The sequence below is a fragment of the Mastigoproctus giganteus genome, chromosome 8, assembly GCF_048544385.1.
Source record: "Mastigoproctus giganteus isolate SK-2022 chromosome 8, ASM4854438v1, whole genome shotgun sequence".
Lineage (NCBI taxonomy): Eukaryota > Metazoa > Arthropoda > Arachnida > Uropygi > Thelyphonidae > Mastigoproctus > Mastigoproctus giganteus.
The window spans coordinates 221,716,682-221,735,900 of record NC_143582.1 but is presented as its reverse complement, the minus strand read 5'-3'; the positions used below and the strand labels follow the sequence as shown (position 1 = coordinate 221,735,900).

The 19,219-nt window shown below is 34.5% G+C and overlaps 1 protein-coding gene across 1 annotated transcript in view; it reads right to left on the bottom strand.

The window, feature by feature from the left end:
• LOC150082349 (AP-5 complex subunit zeta-1-like) overlaps positions 1-18,342 on the bottom strand; it is a 98,097-nt gene extending 79,755 nt beyond the window's left edge. The window contains exons 1-4 of the mRNA XM_090380489.1: positions 18,202-18,342; positions 11,918-12,107; positions 10,466-10,485; positions 3,607-3,704 (exon numbers count right to left, since the gene is read on the bottom strand). Of these exons, the coding sequence (XP_090236615.1) occupies positions 3,607-3,704; positions 10,466-10,485; positions 11,918-12,107; positions 18,202-18,329 (436 nt within the window). The 5' untranslated portion in view covers positions 18,330-18,342. The remainder of the gene's footprint in view (positions 1-3,606; positions 3,705-10,465; positions 10,486-11,917; positions 12,108-18,201) is intronic.
• Positions 18,343-19,219: the final 877 nt, after the last annotated feature.

The window sequence follows — 19,219 nt, the reverse complement described above, 5'->3', positions numbered from 1 at the left end:
ATATGATTTATAATTTAACAGATATACAGCTTGTGATGATATCACATGATGTCACTTATAGGCTTTCCCATAAAGTTCTTCACTATTATTGATATTGTGCATCCTAATGTAGTTCTCTGTTTAACAGAGAACTACTTAGCATGCAGCTTTAAGCCATATGAAACCAGCCTCCATGCAAGGCTGTTTGTAGGACAAACTGCCTTGCATGGAGGAGGCTATTTGTCCATACTGAAAGCTTGGAAACTCAGGTATTTCCCTGTAGTTTTTCTATTGATATGTGGTTTTCCAAGTTGTTTGAATGTTGTTAAAAGTATGGAGGTTTTTTATAGACTAATAACGATTAAGCTGTCTTTGAAATTTGTTTTCTACATCACGTTCCAGGTTTTGTCTCCTTACTTCAAGAAATGTAATGGCAAATGATATAAGCAGAGGTACTGCTTTAGAGCACGAACTCTCCATCCAAAATTTCTCCATGCTGGGGTTTGCATTACTACAAAGGAATTTTGTTGTGAATACAGAACTGAGGTTTGATCTCGGGGAAAATAATTTACTTGATGGTCAAGTAAGGAAATTACATATAACTTTTGATACAGTCATGAACCTTGGTAAATATGTTAGAGTACTTTGTGAATTTCTGCATAAACTACTGGAAACAGTGCTGACATTATTGATTTGTTGTTGTTTGTTATTTGGTTTTTAGGAGCATTAGCAACTAAGGCCATACTGCTCCGCTCCGGGGATATGCGGTGGTCATTCCCTGACCTTTCTGCATCCTCCGTATTTGGTGGGTCACGGGCTTGAACCCTGGTCTAATCAAGAAGCGTGCGCTACGCACTGCTGTTCCTGCCCACCTGGCTACGGAGGTACCTGACATTACTGGTGTTCAAAGATTTACTTGTATGAATCTCTAAACACCAATGAAAGGCAGAGTTTAAGTGTCAGATTTTAATTTGTTTTGTTTGGTTGCTAAATGAATTATAGGTTATATTCAAAGTCATTCTATTATCTTTTGAGGAATGTTTACATATGTATGCATATATGTATGAATGTATGCATAAAACACCCATTTTCTTCACCATGTCCTCATCCTTCTGTCTACGTGGAACAACTCATTTTCAGTGATGGATATTCATGAAATTTTGTAATTAGGTCATTTAGAAAATTTTATCAGTCCATCTCAAATTTCATCAAAATCAGACAAATAGCAACTTTTTTTTTTTTTTTGACCCATAAATTTTCATGTTATCTCTGTATATAAATGGAAGTATATTTTGGGTGTTTGAGAATTACTAGATAATGAAAGTCAGATCAATGCCAAATTTTCCAAGTATGCTCTGTTACTCTCCTGGGAAGGTTTTAGGATCCATTAAAATTCTACCGTACCTCCAGAATTTGACAGCAGTTTTGAATGTTCAAGCATTACTCGGAAAGGATACTGGGATGGATATGCCACCTTTTCACTAACTATATCTTTTGTTGATCCCTGGAGTGGCTTTAGGTTCAATTCCAGTTCCATGGTCCCCAGTTCTGTCCCCACAGAAACATTGTAATAAATTTTGAACAGCAGCTTCAATCCTTTTCACAATTTTAGGACTTTTTTTTTTTTTTTATATCAAATATCATGTCAGTAGGTTAACTCATATCCTCCTATGTACCTATCCCTCCCTTCCTTCCAAAATTGGTGAATACTTTATAAATACTTCTCAAGTACAATATAAAAGGTTTTAGGCATTATTTGATAGCAAACATGCCTAAAAAATAATAAAATGTATATATTATAACCTAACTTGTAACATATTTTTTTTTGTTACCAAAAAATAAATAAATTTTGGTAACAAAAATACATTTTACTTGTTATTACAATAAAGAAAAAGGCAATCAAAAATAAAATGGTGCAGTGTTTAGTGCTTTTCTGCATAGGTTCTAAAAAGCATGATGTACCTATGACCAAATGTAAGAAATGCACTACTGCTTTTTAATACAATAAAATAGAAGATGCAAGCTGTTGGTTCACACCTAAACTGAAATGCACTCAATTACGAGTTGCATGCTCAAAAATGTGCACCAGACATTGTCATGAATACAACATTTACCAATTTATAATTACCAATTTCTCTTGATCAAGAAATTCGTAATTATAGTATGTTACTCAATTTGAGAAAGTTTCTCAAGCATCACATGCTAAGCCTTAAGTTAAAGAAAAAAAAAAAACATTTTAAATAACAACAGCTGCCGGTCACAATTAAAAACAACTCATCAACCTTTTGGAATTTGATTATCAAGGAACTGTTCAATCTATCACATCAGAACACAAGTGTGACTGCCACTGTGAAACATGCTACTTCTGGAAGCTAAGGTAAAGTTTACTATGATTATTTTTAATTTACAATTACAACTAGAGCAGTTTTTTCCTTTATATTATTATTTTTTTGAAATTAAGGCTTAAAATATGATGCGTGGGAAGGTTTCTAAAAGTGAGTGATATGTTATAATTGTGATGGTGGCAATGTTGCTTCTTTGCTCTGTTTGAAGGCTGCATAAGTTTTCCATAGTAGTCAAAGATCTGTGAACTATCAAATATCTGGTAATGGTTAAGGCCCAATAATAGCAGATTTCTGCAGTTCTATTGTATATAATAAATATTTAAAGGGTTCTTTCAAAAGTTCAAGTACAAAAGGACAAGATACTAATTTATCCATAGTATTTCTATTTTTTTTTTTTTTTTTTTTAATAAAAATATTATGTACATTCCACTACTCCAAAACAAAAAAAAACAAAAAAAGTACTGCTCATGCTTTGTTCCATTCCCACTTTCTTAATTAAAGTAACTTATACTCTCTTTATATGCTACCTATTTAAACATTTCAAAAAATCTAACTGTATCTCAAACTCATGTTAACTAAATAGCAGGTGTGGGTATGAAAAAAAAAATATATATATACCTGCAGAAGCATTGTTATATTGGCTGGTTACTAATTGGCTTTTTTTGGGAAAAAATACAAGAAATTTTTTAAAATGGCATGTTTTAAAGTTGTATTCTTTTATTCTTTTAAAATTTTATTCAACAAGACATAAATAGTTATTTATGTCTTGTTGTCCAAAAAAACAAATTTCCCAATATTATATACAAATCCTATACACCACAAAGCAGACAGAACTGAAGTAAAAATAAAAACTCTACGAAAATTAACATAGGTGTAGGTTGTGTGATGCATTTTTCACACAAACATGGAACCATAAAAATTTTTTTATAACTGTACTTCTGCAATTAAAAAACAATGAGGTGGAGCAAACTAAAGTCTATATTTAAAGAATACTAAACTTTGCACTCATGAAATTTTAATATATATTTTAATTTAAGTTTCTCATTTTTTGTTTTTTAAGTTTTTCATGCTATTATACTGTTATATGCCAATCTGCTCAACACGGGCAGAAAATAAAAGTAAAATAAAAAAAATACCTGCTCCAGCATCAATAAGAGTAGTATATACTGCTTTGCATACAAATATAATTATCATAAGTTCTTAGAGAAATCAGCAAAAAATCAAAATATTACTATGCAATATTCTTCAAAATATTTAGCCATATAAAAGGGAAATTACAAACCCTGCGAAAGAGCACACTGTGTAGAAGATATTATCCTTGTTAAAAATTCTAAAATATGCCTTTGTGATTGAACATTAATAGTGCTATTTTTCAAAGAGCTGAAAAAAATAAAATAATAAATTACAAAGATTATATAAACATTATACAATTAGAATATAGCACTAGAACCATTTGTTTTGTTGTTTAGTATTTGCAGTGAAGTAACTAAAGTCAGGAGGTGTCAGCGTGTGTGAATGCATTCTACAGTTTGCACATTGGCTGGATGAGGAGCATACAACCCTTGCTGAAGACCACCTAACTCAGATGGTCTTCAGCAAGGGTTGTAGGCTGAAGACTACCTAACTCAGATGTTTGTAAATGAGAATTTTTTTTTTTATGCCATGAAAAAAGTGCATAAAAAATTCTTTCCCAAATCCAGTTGTTTTCCATATTGTGTAGAAGGACAGCAATTAAAATTTTGTCGAGAAATGCTAACTCAAATGGACCAAGATGAAGACTTTATTTACAATCTATGATGAAGTTCACTTTCTCTAACCAGTTTTGCAAATAAACAAAACATTTGTTATTGGTCAGGAAAAAACTCTGACAATTCCACCAGCAAACATTGCATGGTGACCGGGTAATCATGTAGTTTGAAATTTCATTTCACAGCATTATCAGCCGATATTTTTTGAAGGTGATAGTGGAAGGTAGCAACAGTGACATCAGGCTGCTATGCTAACATGAATCACAACTTTTGACTGATGAACTAACTACTAGGTTTCCACAAATTAATGAGGCCAGTTGGTTTCAAAAGATATTGCAATATCCCATACCACCAGGATGTCAATGGATGGGCTGCTTTCTTTCACAACCACATCATTTCCAGAAATGGTGAATTTCTTGGGCTTAAGGTCCCCACACCTATCATCATGTGACTTTTTTTATGGGAGCACTTATAAAGCAAGGTACACTCTCTCATTACCCATATAATATTGAAGAGCTGAAAGAAAGAATTCTTTAAGAAATTAGCAGAATTCTTTAGAGATGCTATGCCACATCATGGGAAACATGTGGAAGATTAGAAGAATGCCTGTGCAGAGATGGAAGTCACTGTGAGGATATAAACTTCAAAAAAAAAAATAATAAATGGCATGCTAAGTACTTTAAGATAGCATATTTGTAATCTATGAAATAATCTAGAAATTCTTTATTTATTACTATTTTTTTAAATTTTCCAATTTTCTTGACCCACCCTGTATGGCTGGGGGTTTACAATCCCTAGACCACATATACCTGGCTATGGAAGGAATTTTGTCTACTGCACCTGAATGAGGCAGGGAAATGTGGTATATGGCCAAGGGTTTACAAACGTTTAGTAACTGGTAACTTAAACACTTACAGAATTTCTATATACAGTTTATATTACTGATTTCTACACATTCCTATTTATTTCTATACATATTCTTTAAAAATTAGATTTATGTTTTCTAACTACAATTTATTTTAGCTTAAATTCTAAATATAATCCAAAATAAATTCAAAATCATGTAATAATTTTATATACACAGGTTTGTCTTACTCATTTTTACATTTAGCTCATTTTAATTTTACATTAAATTATATTTTATTAATGCATAAAATGTCTCACCTTATTAATTTTTTCAAAATGTTTTTCATTTCTGGGTCATTACTTCCCTAAAAAAAAAAATTTATTTTTATTTCAAAAATCCAGGGTAGGAATATTTATAGAAAAAGATATAAGATAAACATGAAATCACAGGAAAAAAATTATCCTTGAGAATTCCTATTAAAACATATATTTCTTTTTTTTTTTTATTCAACTATGCTAAACTTACTTTGTTACTATTATTACATATAATAATAAACACACTCTTTGCTTTTAATAAAAACTAGTAATTAATGCACTAGGCATGACAAGATACTAATATAATTTAAAATTTTATGGCTACTAATGTAACAAATTCAAAAGTACCACATGCATTTCTTGTTACTCTTACTACTAGTTTTGTAAGTGGAATATTAAGAAAGCATTTGTTGCTTCTACAAGAATACAGGAAACAGAGACATTGTAAGAAATCAAGTCAAGGCTCACAAGGTTGTCTAAGCCCTTAGGCAACCAGGGTCGACTGTTCTATTGAATATTAAAGATCAAAAGCCTCTGTTTTACCAATATGCAGGGCCTATTGATTGTTCTGTTGAATGATGGTAAAATAGAAGTCTTTCATCTGTAACATTCTATGATACTATATCTGTGATACTCACTGATGCAACCTGGGCATTCTCAACACAGCATTCAACTCAGATATAGTGATAGAATCTATTCATCATACACTGGATACTTACAGTTCACAAATCTGATCCATGATGACTATTCCTAGAACTGATCCTCACCTTAACTATGGCCTAACGACTCCTTTGTGCAAAGGGATAATCACTTTTTGACCCTACTGGCAAACTCGTAAATTTATAAAACGTGTTACACCGTTGAGCGAATATTGTTTTGTTTTGAGATCAACTAAGTACATTAAAAAAAAAAAAAGAACAAATGCGTTCCTGCTAAAATCTCATCTCATTAAAAAAAAAAAAAAGGCAGATTAGTTTGAAAACCAAGCCAGGCTGTGTCTAAATAACTTGAATCATAAACAAAACAAAGAAACATAATATTTAATTAATCAAAGTGATGGGAATTATACTAATTCAAAACAGGAAATAACACTAAAAGACAAAAAGAGAATAAATTAAATTAAACATCTGTTCTGCAGACGTTTACTTGTGATCAATGGTATCAACTGCCAGGAAGGACCTCCCCTCCCTTGCCAGAACTAACCCCAGTTCCCTAGAAGCAGAAATAATCTTCTCACAAGATATAAACTGATTTTCTGAAAAGTTTTTGTTTCCTATATTGTTTTACAAGAAACAAATTCTCTGCTTAGTATTATGCTCACAAAACCAGCAGTACGGCTAGCAGAAACATGTCTGGTATTTCTGAATTTGTTTTATTAATTTCATTAATTAGTACTTATTCAGTTTTTAATATCACTAGTATTTTGTCATGCACAGTGAATTAATTCAAATTTATTCCTTACATAGAAAATGTGTTTGATTAAACATGAAAGAAAGAAAGAAAAGCAGCCAAGATTTCTAGCTATATGCTATCCTGGAGAAACCTTTTTAAAACTTTATTTAATAATCTGAATCACCTGCTAACAATTATTATTCATATGATATGGCTTAATGTTTCAAATAAAAAAGTCTTTCTTGAAAAGAACCCATGAAAAGCATCTGATTCCACCCACCTAATAACTTCTAGTGTGACTATTTAAAACTGTAGACTAAGTGTTTTGACAACGTTTCTAAAAATCAACAACAAATTCATATATAACAAGAAACACTCAATGCAGACTTAATCAGACATTTCTGGCATGTGTTTTAAAGTACAGTAAACCCTCACTAATCCAGTTACAGTTAATCTGGATGACGGATAATCAGATCGAAATACAAAAAATTCTGTTCACAGATGAGTCACTCACACTAGCAAGGCTTTTGTGGATTTATTGGATGATTGTTTTCTACATCAGCACGTTCGGGAGGTAACTAGAAGGAGTAATACTCTTGATCTGATTATCAGTAGTGATTCTTCATGCATTAAGAATCTGCAGATAAAGGAACCCTAGGTGGCAGTGATCACAGTGTGCTGAAGTGGGATTTACTCAAAGAGGTAACTACCATCAGGGGTTAAGGGAAGGGTTATTGCTTTCGTAAAGGTGACTACGATGGTCTGAGACAGTATTTAAATTCTATACAGTGGGACCAACCGATGATGTTACCAACAGCAAATTCAAAATGGGAAGCATTCAAAGAACTTATCTTGGAAGCTACTAGATTTTACATACCAACGAAGAAATACTGTTCAAGGTTTAGGTCTCAATGGAGGTCAAATGAACTAATGACACATGGCAGAAAAGAAAAATGCATGGGATACATATAAATTAATGGGTGACATGGAAGCCTATGATAGATATAAGCTAGTCTGTAACCAAGTCACAAAGAAGATTAGGCAGGCAAAGGCAGATTATGAGAAATCCTTGGCAAAGGATGCAAAGAAAAACAGAAAAGAGTTCTTTACCTATGTAAACTCTAGAAGGAAGTGGATGAATCAGATTGGTCAACTGGATATTGATGGTTCAACAGTTGAGGATCCTGCTCAGGTGGCTAACAAACTAATGAGTATTTTGCATCTACATTCACACATGAGGAGTTATTCAGGAAGAGGAATGCCAGAGGTGAAGTAAACTCTGGCAGTGAGCTAGATGATTTTGTAATAACTGAGAGGAAAGTGGAGGAGAAATTGTTTAAGATAAACATCAAAAAGGCACCAGGGGTGGATGGGATCTATCCAGTTATATTAAAGGAGGCAGCAAAGGAAATAAGCAAACTGTTAGCCATAATTATGAGAGCTTCTTTGGATTCAGGGGAGGTACCCATAGACTGGAGATGTGCAAATCTGACCCCAATTCACAAAGGAGGATCAAAGGCTGACACAAGTAATTAATAGACCTGTGAGTTTAACTTCTGTTCCAGGAAAATTAATGGAGGCACTGGTTAAAGCACTGCAGGATCATCTAGACAAGACTTCAGTTATAGCTGGGACACAGCATGGTTTTGTTAAGGGAAAGTCTTGCCTGACCAATCTGATTGGATACTATGATGCAGTCACAAAAGAACTGGATGCAGGGAATAACTTTGATATTATATATTTGGATCTTAGAAAGGCTTTTGATACTGTTGCACAGGGAAGACTGCTGCACAAATTGGAGCAGTGTGGCAGTGGAGGCAAATTGCTGCTATGGATAAAGGAATGGTTGAGGGGGAGAAGACAGAGAGTGGTAATCAATGGACACTGCTCATCGTGGACTAATGTTATTAGTGGAATTCCTCAGGGTTCAGTGTTGGGTCCATTGTTGTTTTCTGTATTTATAAATGATATTGATGATGGTATATCAAGCTTAATGTCCAAGTTTGCAGACGATACAAAGGTTGGCAGGGTTGTTAAGGATACTACTGATGCTATGCTGCTGCAACAGGATCTGGAAAGGTTGAGCAGATGGGCTGAGAGGTGGAAAATGAAGTTTAACATTGACAAATGTAAAGTACTACATATGGGAAACGGTAACCCCAGAGCAACGTATCAACTCTGTCGTACTGCACTGACAGTGGTAGAGAATGAAAAGGACCTGAGGGTAATTGTGCAGGCAGATATGAAGTTCTCTGAGTAGTGCAGATGGGCTGCAAGAGTAGCTCATGGTGTCTTGTCAATGATACACAGGAATTTTTCTAGCAGGGATAAGGAGGTGATTATTTCTTTGTATAAAGCAATGGTCAGACCACACCTTGAGTACTGTATACAGGTCTGGAGGCCTCATTTCAAGAAGGATGTAGAGCAGCTGGAATGAGTACAGAGAAGGGCAACAAGATTAGTGAATGGAACAAACGGTTGCTCTTACGAAGAAAGGCTTAAGTTTTGCAAGTTACAGTGTCTGGAGATTAGGCACCGGCGAGGTGATCTGATTGAGGTGTATAAAGCCTTGAATGATTTGAGCATGCTCAATGCTGATGGGATTCTTCCTCTTGCTCAGAATAATCACCTGAGAGGGCATAAATTCAAATTGAGGAAAGACAGATGTAGGATACATGTGCGGAAATTTGCCTTTAGCCAGCAGGTAGTTGGTTGGTGGAACAGACTTCCATCCCTTGTTGTGGAAGTTGATAACCTAAATAAATTTAAGGCTCAGATGGACAGGTATGTCGAACGAATGAAGGGGTGAAATGGGAGTGGTTTTTTTTTTTTTTTTGGGCTGATGCTGCATAAGCTTGCTTTCTTGCATCATACACCTCTACTAATGCTAATGCTAATAAGTACTTTGAAAGACACATGGGATTTAGGAAGGCAGATAAGGAACTCTGCACACTGATTGACAAGCTTAAAGTGATATACACAGCCTGTTGGTATTAGCCAACAGGCTGTGTCAGATATTAAAAAAACAAAAAGAATCTATAAAGACATTTCCTTTAAAATTAGATGTGGGGAGTGATAAAAGCAGGGTATCAAAGAGACAGACATTAAAAAAGCTAAAGGAAGTGTTGCTGGAAGAAGCTGTATTTAAGTGATATTCACAGTAAAGAAGATTAAGTGGCATTGGCGTGCAACATTTTTTTTTATGTTTATTTTCATCAGCATTACCTATATCATTAAATTTTCCATTTATTTTGTTCTAAGTTTTTTTTTTTTGTCTTTTAGGGCTACCTTTTGTTTCACTAATCCAGATTATCACTTAATCCGGATGACCTCTCCCCCAATTAATGTATTATTATGAGTTCCTTCTATCAGTTAATTCCTTTTCAACATTTTTTATCATTACCACTGAAAAAGAGTCATAGGAAGCATAACATATGGTTTGTAAATTATTTCTTCATTACAAGTTTAGCAAGAATGTCAAAAATGTCTCACCAGCAAGCATGTTATGTACAAAGTTCATCATTCTCACACACACAGTTTTTGTCATTTTTATAGTTATGGCTAAAAAAAAAAAAAAAAAAAAAAAATCGATTTTTTAAATATCTAGAAATTGCTAAAAAAAAGTAATATGGACTGTCACAGGACTGAGTTTAGAAAACTAAAATTATTCAAATTGTCTTTATAATTGCAAAATTTTTACATAAACTATTTTAAATGCTGTTATATTTTAGGAAATAATATGTGGTAAACTGAAATACGGTAGTTTATATCATCATCATTCCACTAGAGCTCTTAAAAATAGTCCAATATACAGGGCATTTCATAATGTGTGGGCCGTACTTTGAGGATGAATTTAGAACCTGAAAATAATGAAAAAAAAAGTTCATATAAACATGTTCAATTCTAAACAGAGATATCACTGTTTGGATTTTAAAAAAATGGCTATGGGGTTTTCAATGATAAAAAAAAAATAATAAAATAAAAATAAATAAGAATTAGCAAACATGCATCTAGCATGAATCAACATTTTATTATGTTGATTCATACTACGTACATGTATGAATATTTTATAGACAATATTTTATGTCTGCTTATTCTTATTTAGTATTTTATTATATTTAATTTTTATTATTGAAAATGCCAGTCATTTTTTAAAATTATTTTAATAGCCATCTAAATGAATGGCTGCTTGAATTTATATATATATAAACATTTTATATAAATAATTTATAATTATGTAAACATCTTTCACTGTTTTTAGGTACTGAATTGATTCTGCATGCAGACCCATAAAAAAAATTCACATAAAAATTAGTACTGACCAATCAGAAAGGAAACAAACTGGGTACTGCTACAGAATAGCAGATACCGATTCACAAAAATGCCCAGCAAATGATGATTTTTTTCATATAAGGGTATTTAAAATGGTCGAATAAGTACTAAAATCTACTTCATGAAAATGGTTCCTGACATTTAAATGCTTATATTACAATACTCCTAAGATACCCTGAGAACATGTAAGCAATTATCCATATCACATATATACTTACAACTATATATGTGATGTGGGTGTACAATGTTTATGTGTACTTGAAGAGGTGAAAAAAATCAGCTGGAAATAATTATTTTAATTCTGAGGGTCAAATAAATTGAGTGGAATTACAACCACAGCAAAAATTTGCTGGATAGTTAACAATAGCAAAACTAATATTTAGGGCTCTTCCACAAAATTTCTGAACAGCCCCCTGTGTTCTTTAACAATCAATTCAAACCAACCATTCAGGGACCCCTTACCCTTTGGACTCCTAGTGGTGGCAGACCTAGCTTATGGTAGTTTCTTTACTGATAGTTAATACTGTAATTAAACAAAATATAAACAATAGAGAAAATAATTAAATATCTCATAAATGAAATAACAGATAAAGAAACTTGAAAATCTAGTTAACGAGAGTTAGTGAAACTTGAAAATCTAGTTTTTTGTGAACCACAGTACTGCATTTAAAGTTTTTTGTTGTTAGTGTACTAAGTAAAATTGAATCTGCATTGCAGGAAGGCAATATTACACATAGTTTTGCTATATATATTATTTTAAAATACAGTACATTTTAGATATTCGATTCCAAAAAATCGGGAACCCACTTTCTTATAAATGTTGGCATAATTAGCTTGTTTGGCATGAAAGTCTAGACGTGAGAAAATTTCCTGTGTGTGTGTGCACGCACACGCACACACACACGTGAGAGAGAGAATGAATGAGTTATGAAAAAAAACATTATTATTAGCAGAACTTGCCTGTGATAAAAAGAGTGGAAGACAATAAACAAGTTGTTCCACACTACTCGAAGCTATCATTTCAACTAGACCATGCTGTGGTAAAATCTTCTGTAGAGTTACCATGGCAAAATATCGATCAAGTGGGGGAGTACTTGAATTCAGTATCATAACCAACAAAGAACTTGTCAGAGCATCACTATCTGCAATCCTGAAATTAATTACATATAATACAGACTCTTAATTAGTAAGAATGAAGTGTTTAATAAAATTTAAAACAATTTAACACCTCATGTGTTAAATTGTTAAATGCAAATAACCCATAAATATGGGTTATTTGCATTTAACTACATAAACTATATGTTAAAAAAAAACACCTATACATTTGAAGCTTTACTATAATGGCCTTTTTTTAGAGATTGGGAGTGAAATACAAACAATATTCTTGCCAACAATATAGTTCATATGTGAAACTTTTACATCTTCCTACCTTACATAGCATTTCTCGCACTTGCATGTCCGCTACAAATTGACCTTGGGAGAAGGAAGGGGAATCATTAGCAATGGTAATAAACATGGTGGTTACCCAACATTTGGAGAATAACTTGAGAATAATATCAGTATCAGTATAGCCATATAGTGCAAGGAAGCCCAGGCTTTTGCTTATCAGTCAAAATACATTACCATGTGCTTTCTTCCTCACATAGATACACATCCAGGTGACTTGAATTTCCTCAAATTGTCAGCCTCAATTAACCATGGAGGCAACATATTCTAATAATTAACACTGCTAAAAGAAAATTTCCTACAATCCAGTATAAACCTCTCCCCAATGTAATCTGAATTTACAGCCCTATTTCTGAAATCATTCATAAGTGAAAGTTTCACTTTCATTCATTTCACTATCTCATTTCACAGCCTTATAAACCTCTCAATAAGGTGCCTTTGATAAACCTCTCAATAAGGTGCTTTTGCAAGTCTTTGAATATGCTACAGCATAGGAAAGGTAGCCTACATTAGGAAAGACTGAATATGCTACAGCATATTCAAAGTCTTTCCTACTGTGAGCACCCTTTCACAGATCTCACTAGGTGAATTACCTGTTTCTGACCCTTTTAAAAATTTTTTGAGAGGGTCCAAAAATACAAAAATTTTTTTAAGTGCAGTTTCCATCTTTTGAGTATTCTGTGTGCAATCTTACATTGGATTTTATACTTATACTTCCATACAGTGGGAATTATACACTCAGGAGATCCTCGTTATCTGAGGATAATTGGTTCCAGAAAATTCCACTTAAAACGGGGACCAATTTTCGTAAAGTTTATAAAACTAAATGCAACTAGGCATAATATTTTAAGACTTTAAGATTCTATATCTATATAATATCGGTGTAGATACACCATAGACAACTCTTAATATGATAGTAGTGTGAAAAGCATCATTTCATCTGTATTTCATATTGCGCTCATCCTTGACGAGTTGACAATGTATTGCACTACCTCTAATAAGTGTACAGAGTACAGAGAAGGGCAACAAGGTTAGTGAATGGAACAAAGGGTTGCTCTTACGAAGAAAGGGTTAAGTTTTGCAAATTACAGTGTCTGGAGACTAGGCACCAGCGAGGTTATCTGATAGAGATGTATAAAGCCTTGAATGGTTTGAGCATGCTCAATGCTGATGGGATTCTGCCTCTTGCTTAGAATAATCACCTGAGAGGGCATAAATTCAAATTGAGGAAAGACAGATGTAGGATAGATGTGCAGAAATTTGCCTTTAGCCAGCAGGTGGTTGGTTGGTGGAACAGACTTCCATCCCTTGTTGTGGAAGTTGATAGCCTAGATAAATTTAAGGCTCAGCTGGATAGGTATTTCGAACGAACAGAGGAGTGAAGTGGAAGTTTTTTTTTTTTTTCTGGCTGATGCTGCATAAGCTTGCTTTCTTGCCAATGCTAAAGTAATGCTTCACTAATAGAGAAGACTATTGTTACTTTGAAACTGTGCCATCTGGGTGGTGGCACCCACTCAGTGGTGCCACCACCCAGATGGCACAGTTTCAAAGCTAGTTGGCTTTTCATAGGTGGTTGGGCAGGTACTCTGGTATCACAAGTGAAGCATTACTTATTCAATGTAGTGCAATACGTGGGCAACTCGTTGTGAAGGATGAGTAGATATTATATAGTAATGTTTATCATGTACTTGTACATAGTAAAAAATAGATGAAGGAACTGAAATATGAGAAAATTATTTTATTAGACATTTTTTATTATAATATGTTACACAATGTAAAGTTAAGTTTACTGAAGGTACACTATTTTTCAGTTGTACGAATAAAGAATGAATCCAGAGTTTGTGTTTTTTTTTTTTTTTTTGCCATTTTTTTCATATAAAATTGTATTGTAGCATTTAGTTATGTCTAACTTTGCGCTTAACATTTGTTGCACAATCATGAGGAAGATTGTACTCACAAAAAAAAAAAAAAGAAAAAAGTGCTTGGTCAATTTTCTAAAGCGAAAAAGCTTTAATTCTTTAATTTTCAAATTCTCGTAACTGCAGGAACTCAGATAATGAATACACAGATACCGGGGACCCCTTGTATATAGGGATAGAGTTTGAAGCTCCGTGTTAGGCTGCAAGTGCACCACCTTTGGATTTCAAAGTAATACACAATTTTTAATATTTTTGTTAATTTATTGCACCAAAATATTGCATGTATTCCAAAATTTAGTGAACAAAAAATTTATTCCCACATGCACTACCTTGCAAAATATCCTGGCGGGACCCATGGATACAGTGCTCTTTTATCTGACATCATGTGCATACTCCCGGTAAAATTCTAGTCCAGGAAGAGATTTTAACACAGCCTGTTTTCAGATCCATGTGGAGAAAGATGATCAGCTTTGTTAAAGGACTGTAGGGAAGCTTGATCACTAACATGTAAATATATCTTGCTCAATTAATTTTTTCATGTGTTAGTTAGTCTCCAACAAATATTTCAGGAATAAAAGAGAGGATAAAATATCCCCATCCTGAGGTAACCTTATATCAACCTGTCAAGTGAGTATGATGTATAATGAATATAGTGAAAAAGGATATATAATGAATTAAAATTAAGTGCTGAATACTGTGACAACATCAAGACAGGGTAGGGCAAGTTGATATTTTTCGTTTTATATATCCCTAATTTCCAGATCAATAGAGGACAAACTGGATTTATTTCTGTGTGCTCAATATGGATAATGCTTCAAAATTATTTGACTTATAAAAGTAAGCTTTAACAATTTTGTAATTATCCTTGATTACAACTATCGTGCCTCCTCCTTTATTCATAGAGATTAGAGAAGCTGTAATTAGCCAACATGATTTTTTTAGTAGTTGTTGGCGCATAGGCTTCTGTGGCCATAATGCACCTCCCAAGGTTTTTGCAGTACTTTGATCCAAGCCCAAGGCGGGAATCAAACCAGTGACCTTTGGGTTGCCAGGCAAGCACTTTACCCACTCGGCTAGCCAACATGAGAACAAGTCACTAAAGCAAAGGAAAATGGTTTAAACAAAGAAAATTTCATGTTTTGATGGTTTATAAAGATATCATGATCTTAATTTTTTTTTTTTTTTTTTTTTTGTTAGTTGTTGGGGCATTGGCTTCTATGGTCATAATGCACCTCCCAAGGTTTTTGCACTACTCTGATCCAAGCCTGGGGCAGGATTCAAACCTGCGACCTTTGGGTTGCCAGGTAGGCACTTTACCCACCTGGCTAACCCGGTCAGCCATGATCTTAAATTTATTAATTCTATCATGTTAACTTTATTCTAAGTATATATAACTTTCACTCCAGAAATTCTAACTATGTTGACACATCTTGCTTGATAGTAAATGCAAATAATTTATATTCATAACCACCAATTGCATTTACAAATTTCCAAGTGAATGAACAAGTGGGGTGAACTGACTTCATACTTGCAATATAAAATTAATCATATCAATCCGTTTAATTTCATTCTACACTCAATGAACCTGCCTTATTATTAAAAATAGGATGCCATACCTAAAGATATGGAGAAAATATATGAAATATACATATGTGAAAGATATATAAGACACATACACTGAGTGATCACTGAATTATGACCACCTTCCTAATACTTCGTAGGTCCTCCTTTTGCCCTTAGTACAGCAGCTATCCGATGTGGCATTGATTCAACAAGATGTTGGAAGCATTCGGGAGGTATAGCCAACCAAGCAGTGTGCAATGCAGTCAGTAATGCAGATATGGAGGTGGCTGGTGTATCCAGATGTCTGATATGCCTTTCCATAGTGTCCCACGAGTGCTCTATGGGATTGATATCAGGGGAGTTCAAGGCCAATCAATATGCTGGAAGTCGGAACTGTGTTCCTCAAACCATTCCTGCACAAGTGCCCGATGGCTCGGCGCATTGTTATCTTGGAAGACACCAATGGCATCCTCGAAAAAGTGCAACATAGCTAAGCAGGGTGTGTACACAGTCAGCAAGCAGTTGACAATAGTGGAGACCACTGATACATTGTTCCACATGCACCAGGGGTCAAAGTTCCTGCCAGTGAAACATGACCCACACCATACAACTGCCTCCACCAGCCTACACTTTTGATACCATGCATGATGGATCAAGAGTCTAATGCTGTTGATGCCAAATCCGTACACGACTATCCACTGTGTGGAGTAAATAACATGACTCATCTGACCAGCACACCTTCTTTCAGTCTTATAATGTTCAACTTGCATGCTCTTTGCACCAGGCGAGTATTTTATGCCGATGAACCTTGGTTAGGAGAGGATGCTGTAGGGGTCATCTACTGGTATAGCCCATACGTGCGATGCATGGTAATGCCAGATATTGTTCCGGGTTGGCCCATGCCATATTGGATAGTCAACTCTTCAACAGTGCTGCACCTGTTCGAGTCATCGGATCTGGCACTCTCACCTCTAACGTTAACCTTTTGCTGACCTTTGCAGTTTTTCCATTGGGTCATTGTTTGACTATTTTGACCCCAGTCCTGGTACACTTTAACTACGGTGGCTCTCGAATACCCCACCAATTCAGCTGTTTGGGAAATCGAGGCACCAGCTCGTCAAGCACCCACAATCTATCCTTTATCAAAGTCTGATAAATCCTTCTTTTTACCCATCACGCTCAGCATTTTACTACCTACTGAACCAATGACACCTTATCTATGCAATGTAGTTTGACTAACTCCGCACTCTCGTACCTCACGGGGTCAACGGGTCGCATTCAGTTTTCATAGGGGTGGTAATAATTCAGTGATCACTCAGTGTATAGAGAAAAAAGGCATATACACATTATACAGAGAAAGATATATGAAATTTGGGCATAATACACACAGGCGAAATAAATATTTTAAAAAAAAAAAGTCCTCCAACAGCCAAATAATTTAAACCTAAATTAATATTATGGTCCACAAATTATAATTATCCTTGACATCACAAAAACTGGAGTATAGACGAAGAAATGAGCAGGATACAAGCGTGGGAATTTCTATAGGAATGATCTGGAAAGGGAATATACCACTGAAGTGTAAGAAAACTATATATGAGACCTATAACATTCCAATTGTGATGTATACATCTGCAACTTGAACTATGAGGTAAAAGGATGAAAGCAGAATGCAGGGTGCAGAAATGAGATTTGTGAGGAGTATAGATGGAAAGAAAAGACTTGACAAAATCAGGAATTATGCAATTAGGGAGAAAATTGGTGAAAAACTCCAGAATAGGCTAGAAAGGTCCCGTTTTAAATGGTTCGAACATGTCAAGAGGATGAAAGAGAGTCATTTGCCAAGAAGAATGTTTGATTTACAATTAAAGGCCAAAAGACTGGGGGGGGGGGAGCAAAGAATAAAGTGGCAGGGCATGATAAAGGCCGATGTCACTAAGAGAGGAGGAAACTGGAGTGAAATCAATAATGAAGAGAAGTACACAAACAGGGCATGGTGTCGAGGCTTCTTACGTCAACCAGTGGAACGATGACAGATGATGATATACAAATAATTATTAAATTTTGAAAATTATAGGATATGTGGAACATTATAAACAAGAAATATAGGGCGGACATGTTTAAAATATATGAGAAATGGAGGGGGGTGGCAAATGGAAAACTTTAACAATGTATTGTGTTTGTTTGTTAAAACTAAGTGAAAAAAATTTCATAGGGGAGGGGAGAAGCGAGAGCAACCTAAAACATACGTTCAGTTAGGAACACGGCTAACAAACTATAAATGGATTTTTAAGAAAACAATAAAATAAAATTTACTCCTCTGGTTTCATACGGCTTAAAGCTGCGTGCAGTTTCCGTAAATAGTCCCTCGTTATTTGTTTTGGAATGGCATCTACTATCTTACTGAAAACTGTTTCACTTTCAGTAACTGTGGACGATGACATGTTTCAGAACCTCACAAATGATAAGAAAATTGAAAATCTGTTTGATGCTCAAGACAATAAACAAATATATACAGTTATTTCATTTGACATCCATTACAATCATTTATGCTGAATTTGTGAAACAGAGGAAGACTTAAAAAAAACACAAAAATAAGATAACACGTGTGATAAGCAAAACATCACTTTCAAAACCATGGTTGCCAACTCCTAGTACAAGACAAGTCACAGAGTAATATCTACTACTCTGTGTGAGAGAGGGTTAAAAAAAAAAAAAAAACAACCACAGATTTTTTTTAATGTAAAAGCAAATAATAAATTAATTGCTTAAATAAAATTAAAAATATAATAAATTAATAAACAAACAAACAACTTTATCTCCAGATTTATTTTTCTTCATTGTAGTGACATGATTGATTAGCATTAGCAGAGGCATATGATGCAAGAAAGCAAGCTTATTCAGCATCAGCCAAAAAAAAAAACCACACACCACTCCCATTTCATCCCTCCGTTCGTTCGAAATACCTGTCCAGTTGAGCTTTAAATTTGTTTAGGCTATCAATTTCAACAACAACTGATGGAAGTCGGTTCCACCAACCAACCACCCGCTGACCAAAGGCAAATTTCCGCACATCTATCAGACATCCGTCCTTCCTCAATTTGAATTTATGCCCTCTGAGGTGATTATTCTGAGCAAGATGAAGAATCCCATTGGCATTGAGCATGCTCAAACCATTCAAAGCCTTATACACCTCTATCAGATCACCTCGCCAGTGCCTAGTCTCCAGACTGTAATTTGCAAAACTTAAGCCTTTCTTCGTAAGAGCACCCCTTTGTCCCATTCACCAATCTAGTTGCCCTTCTCTGTACCCGTTCCAGCAGCTCTAAATACT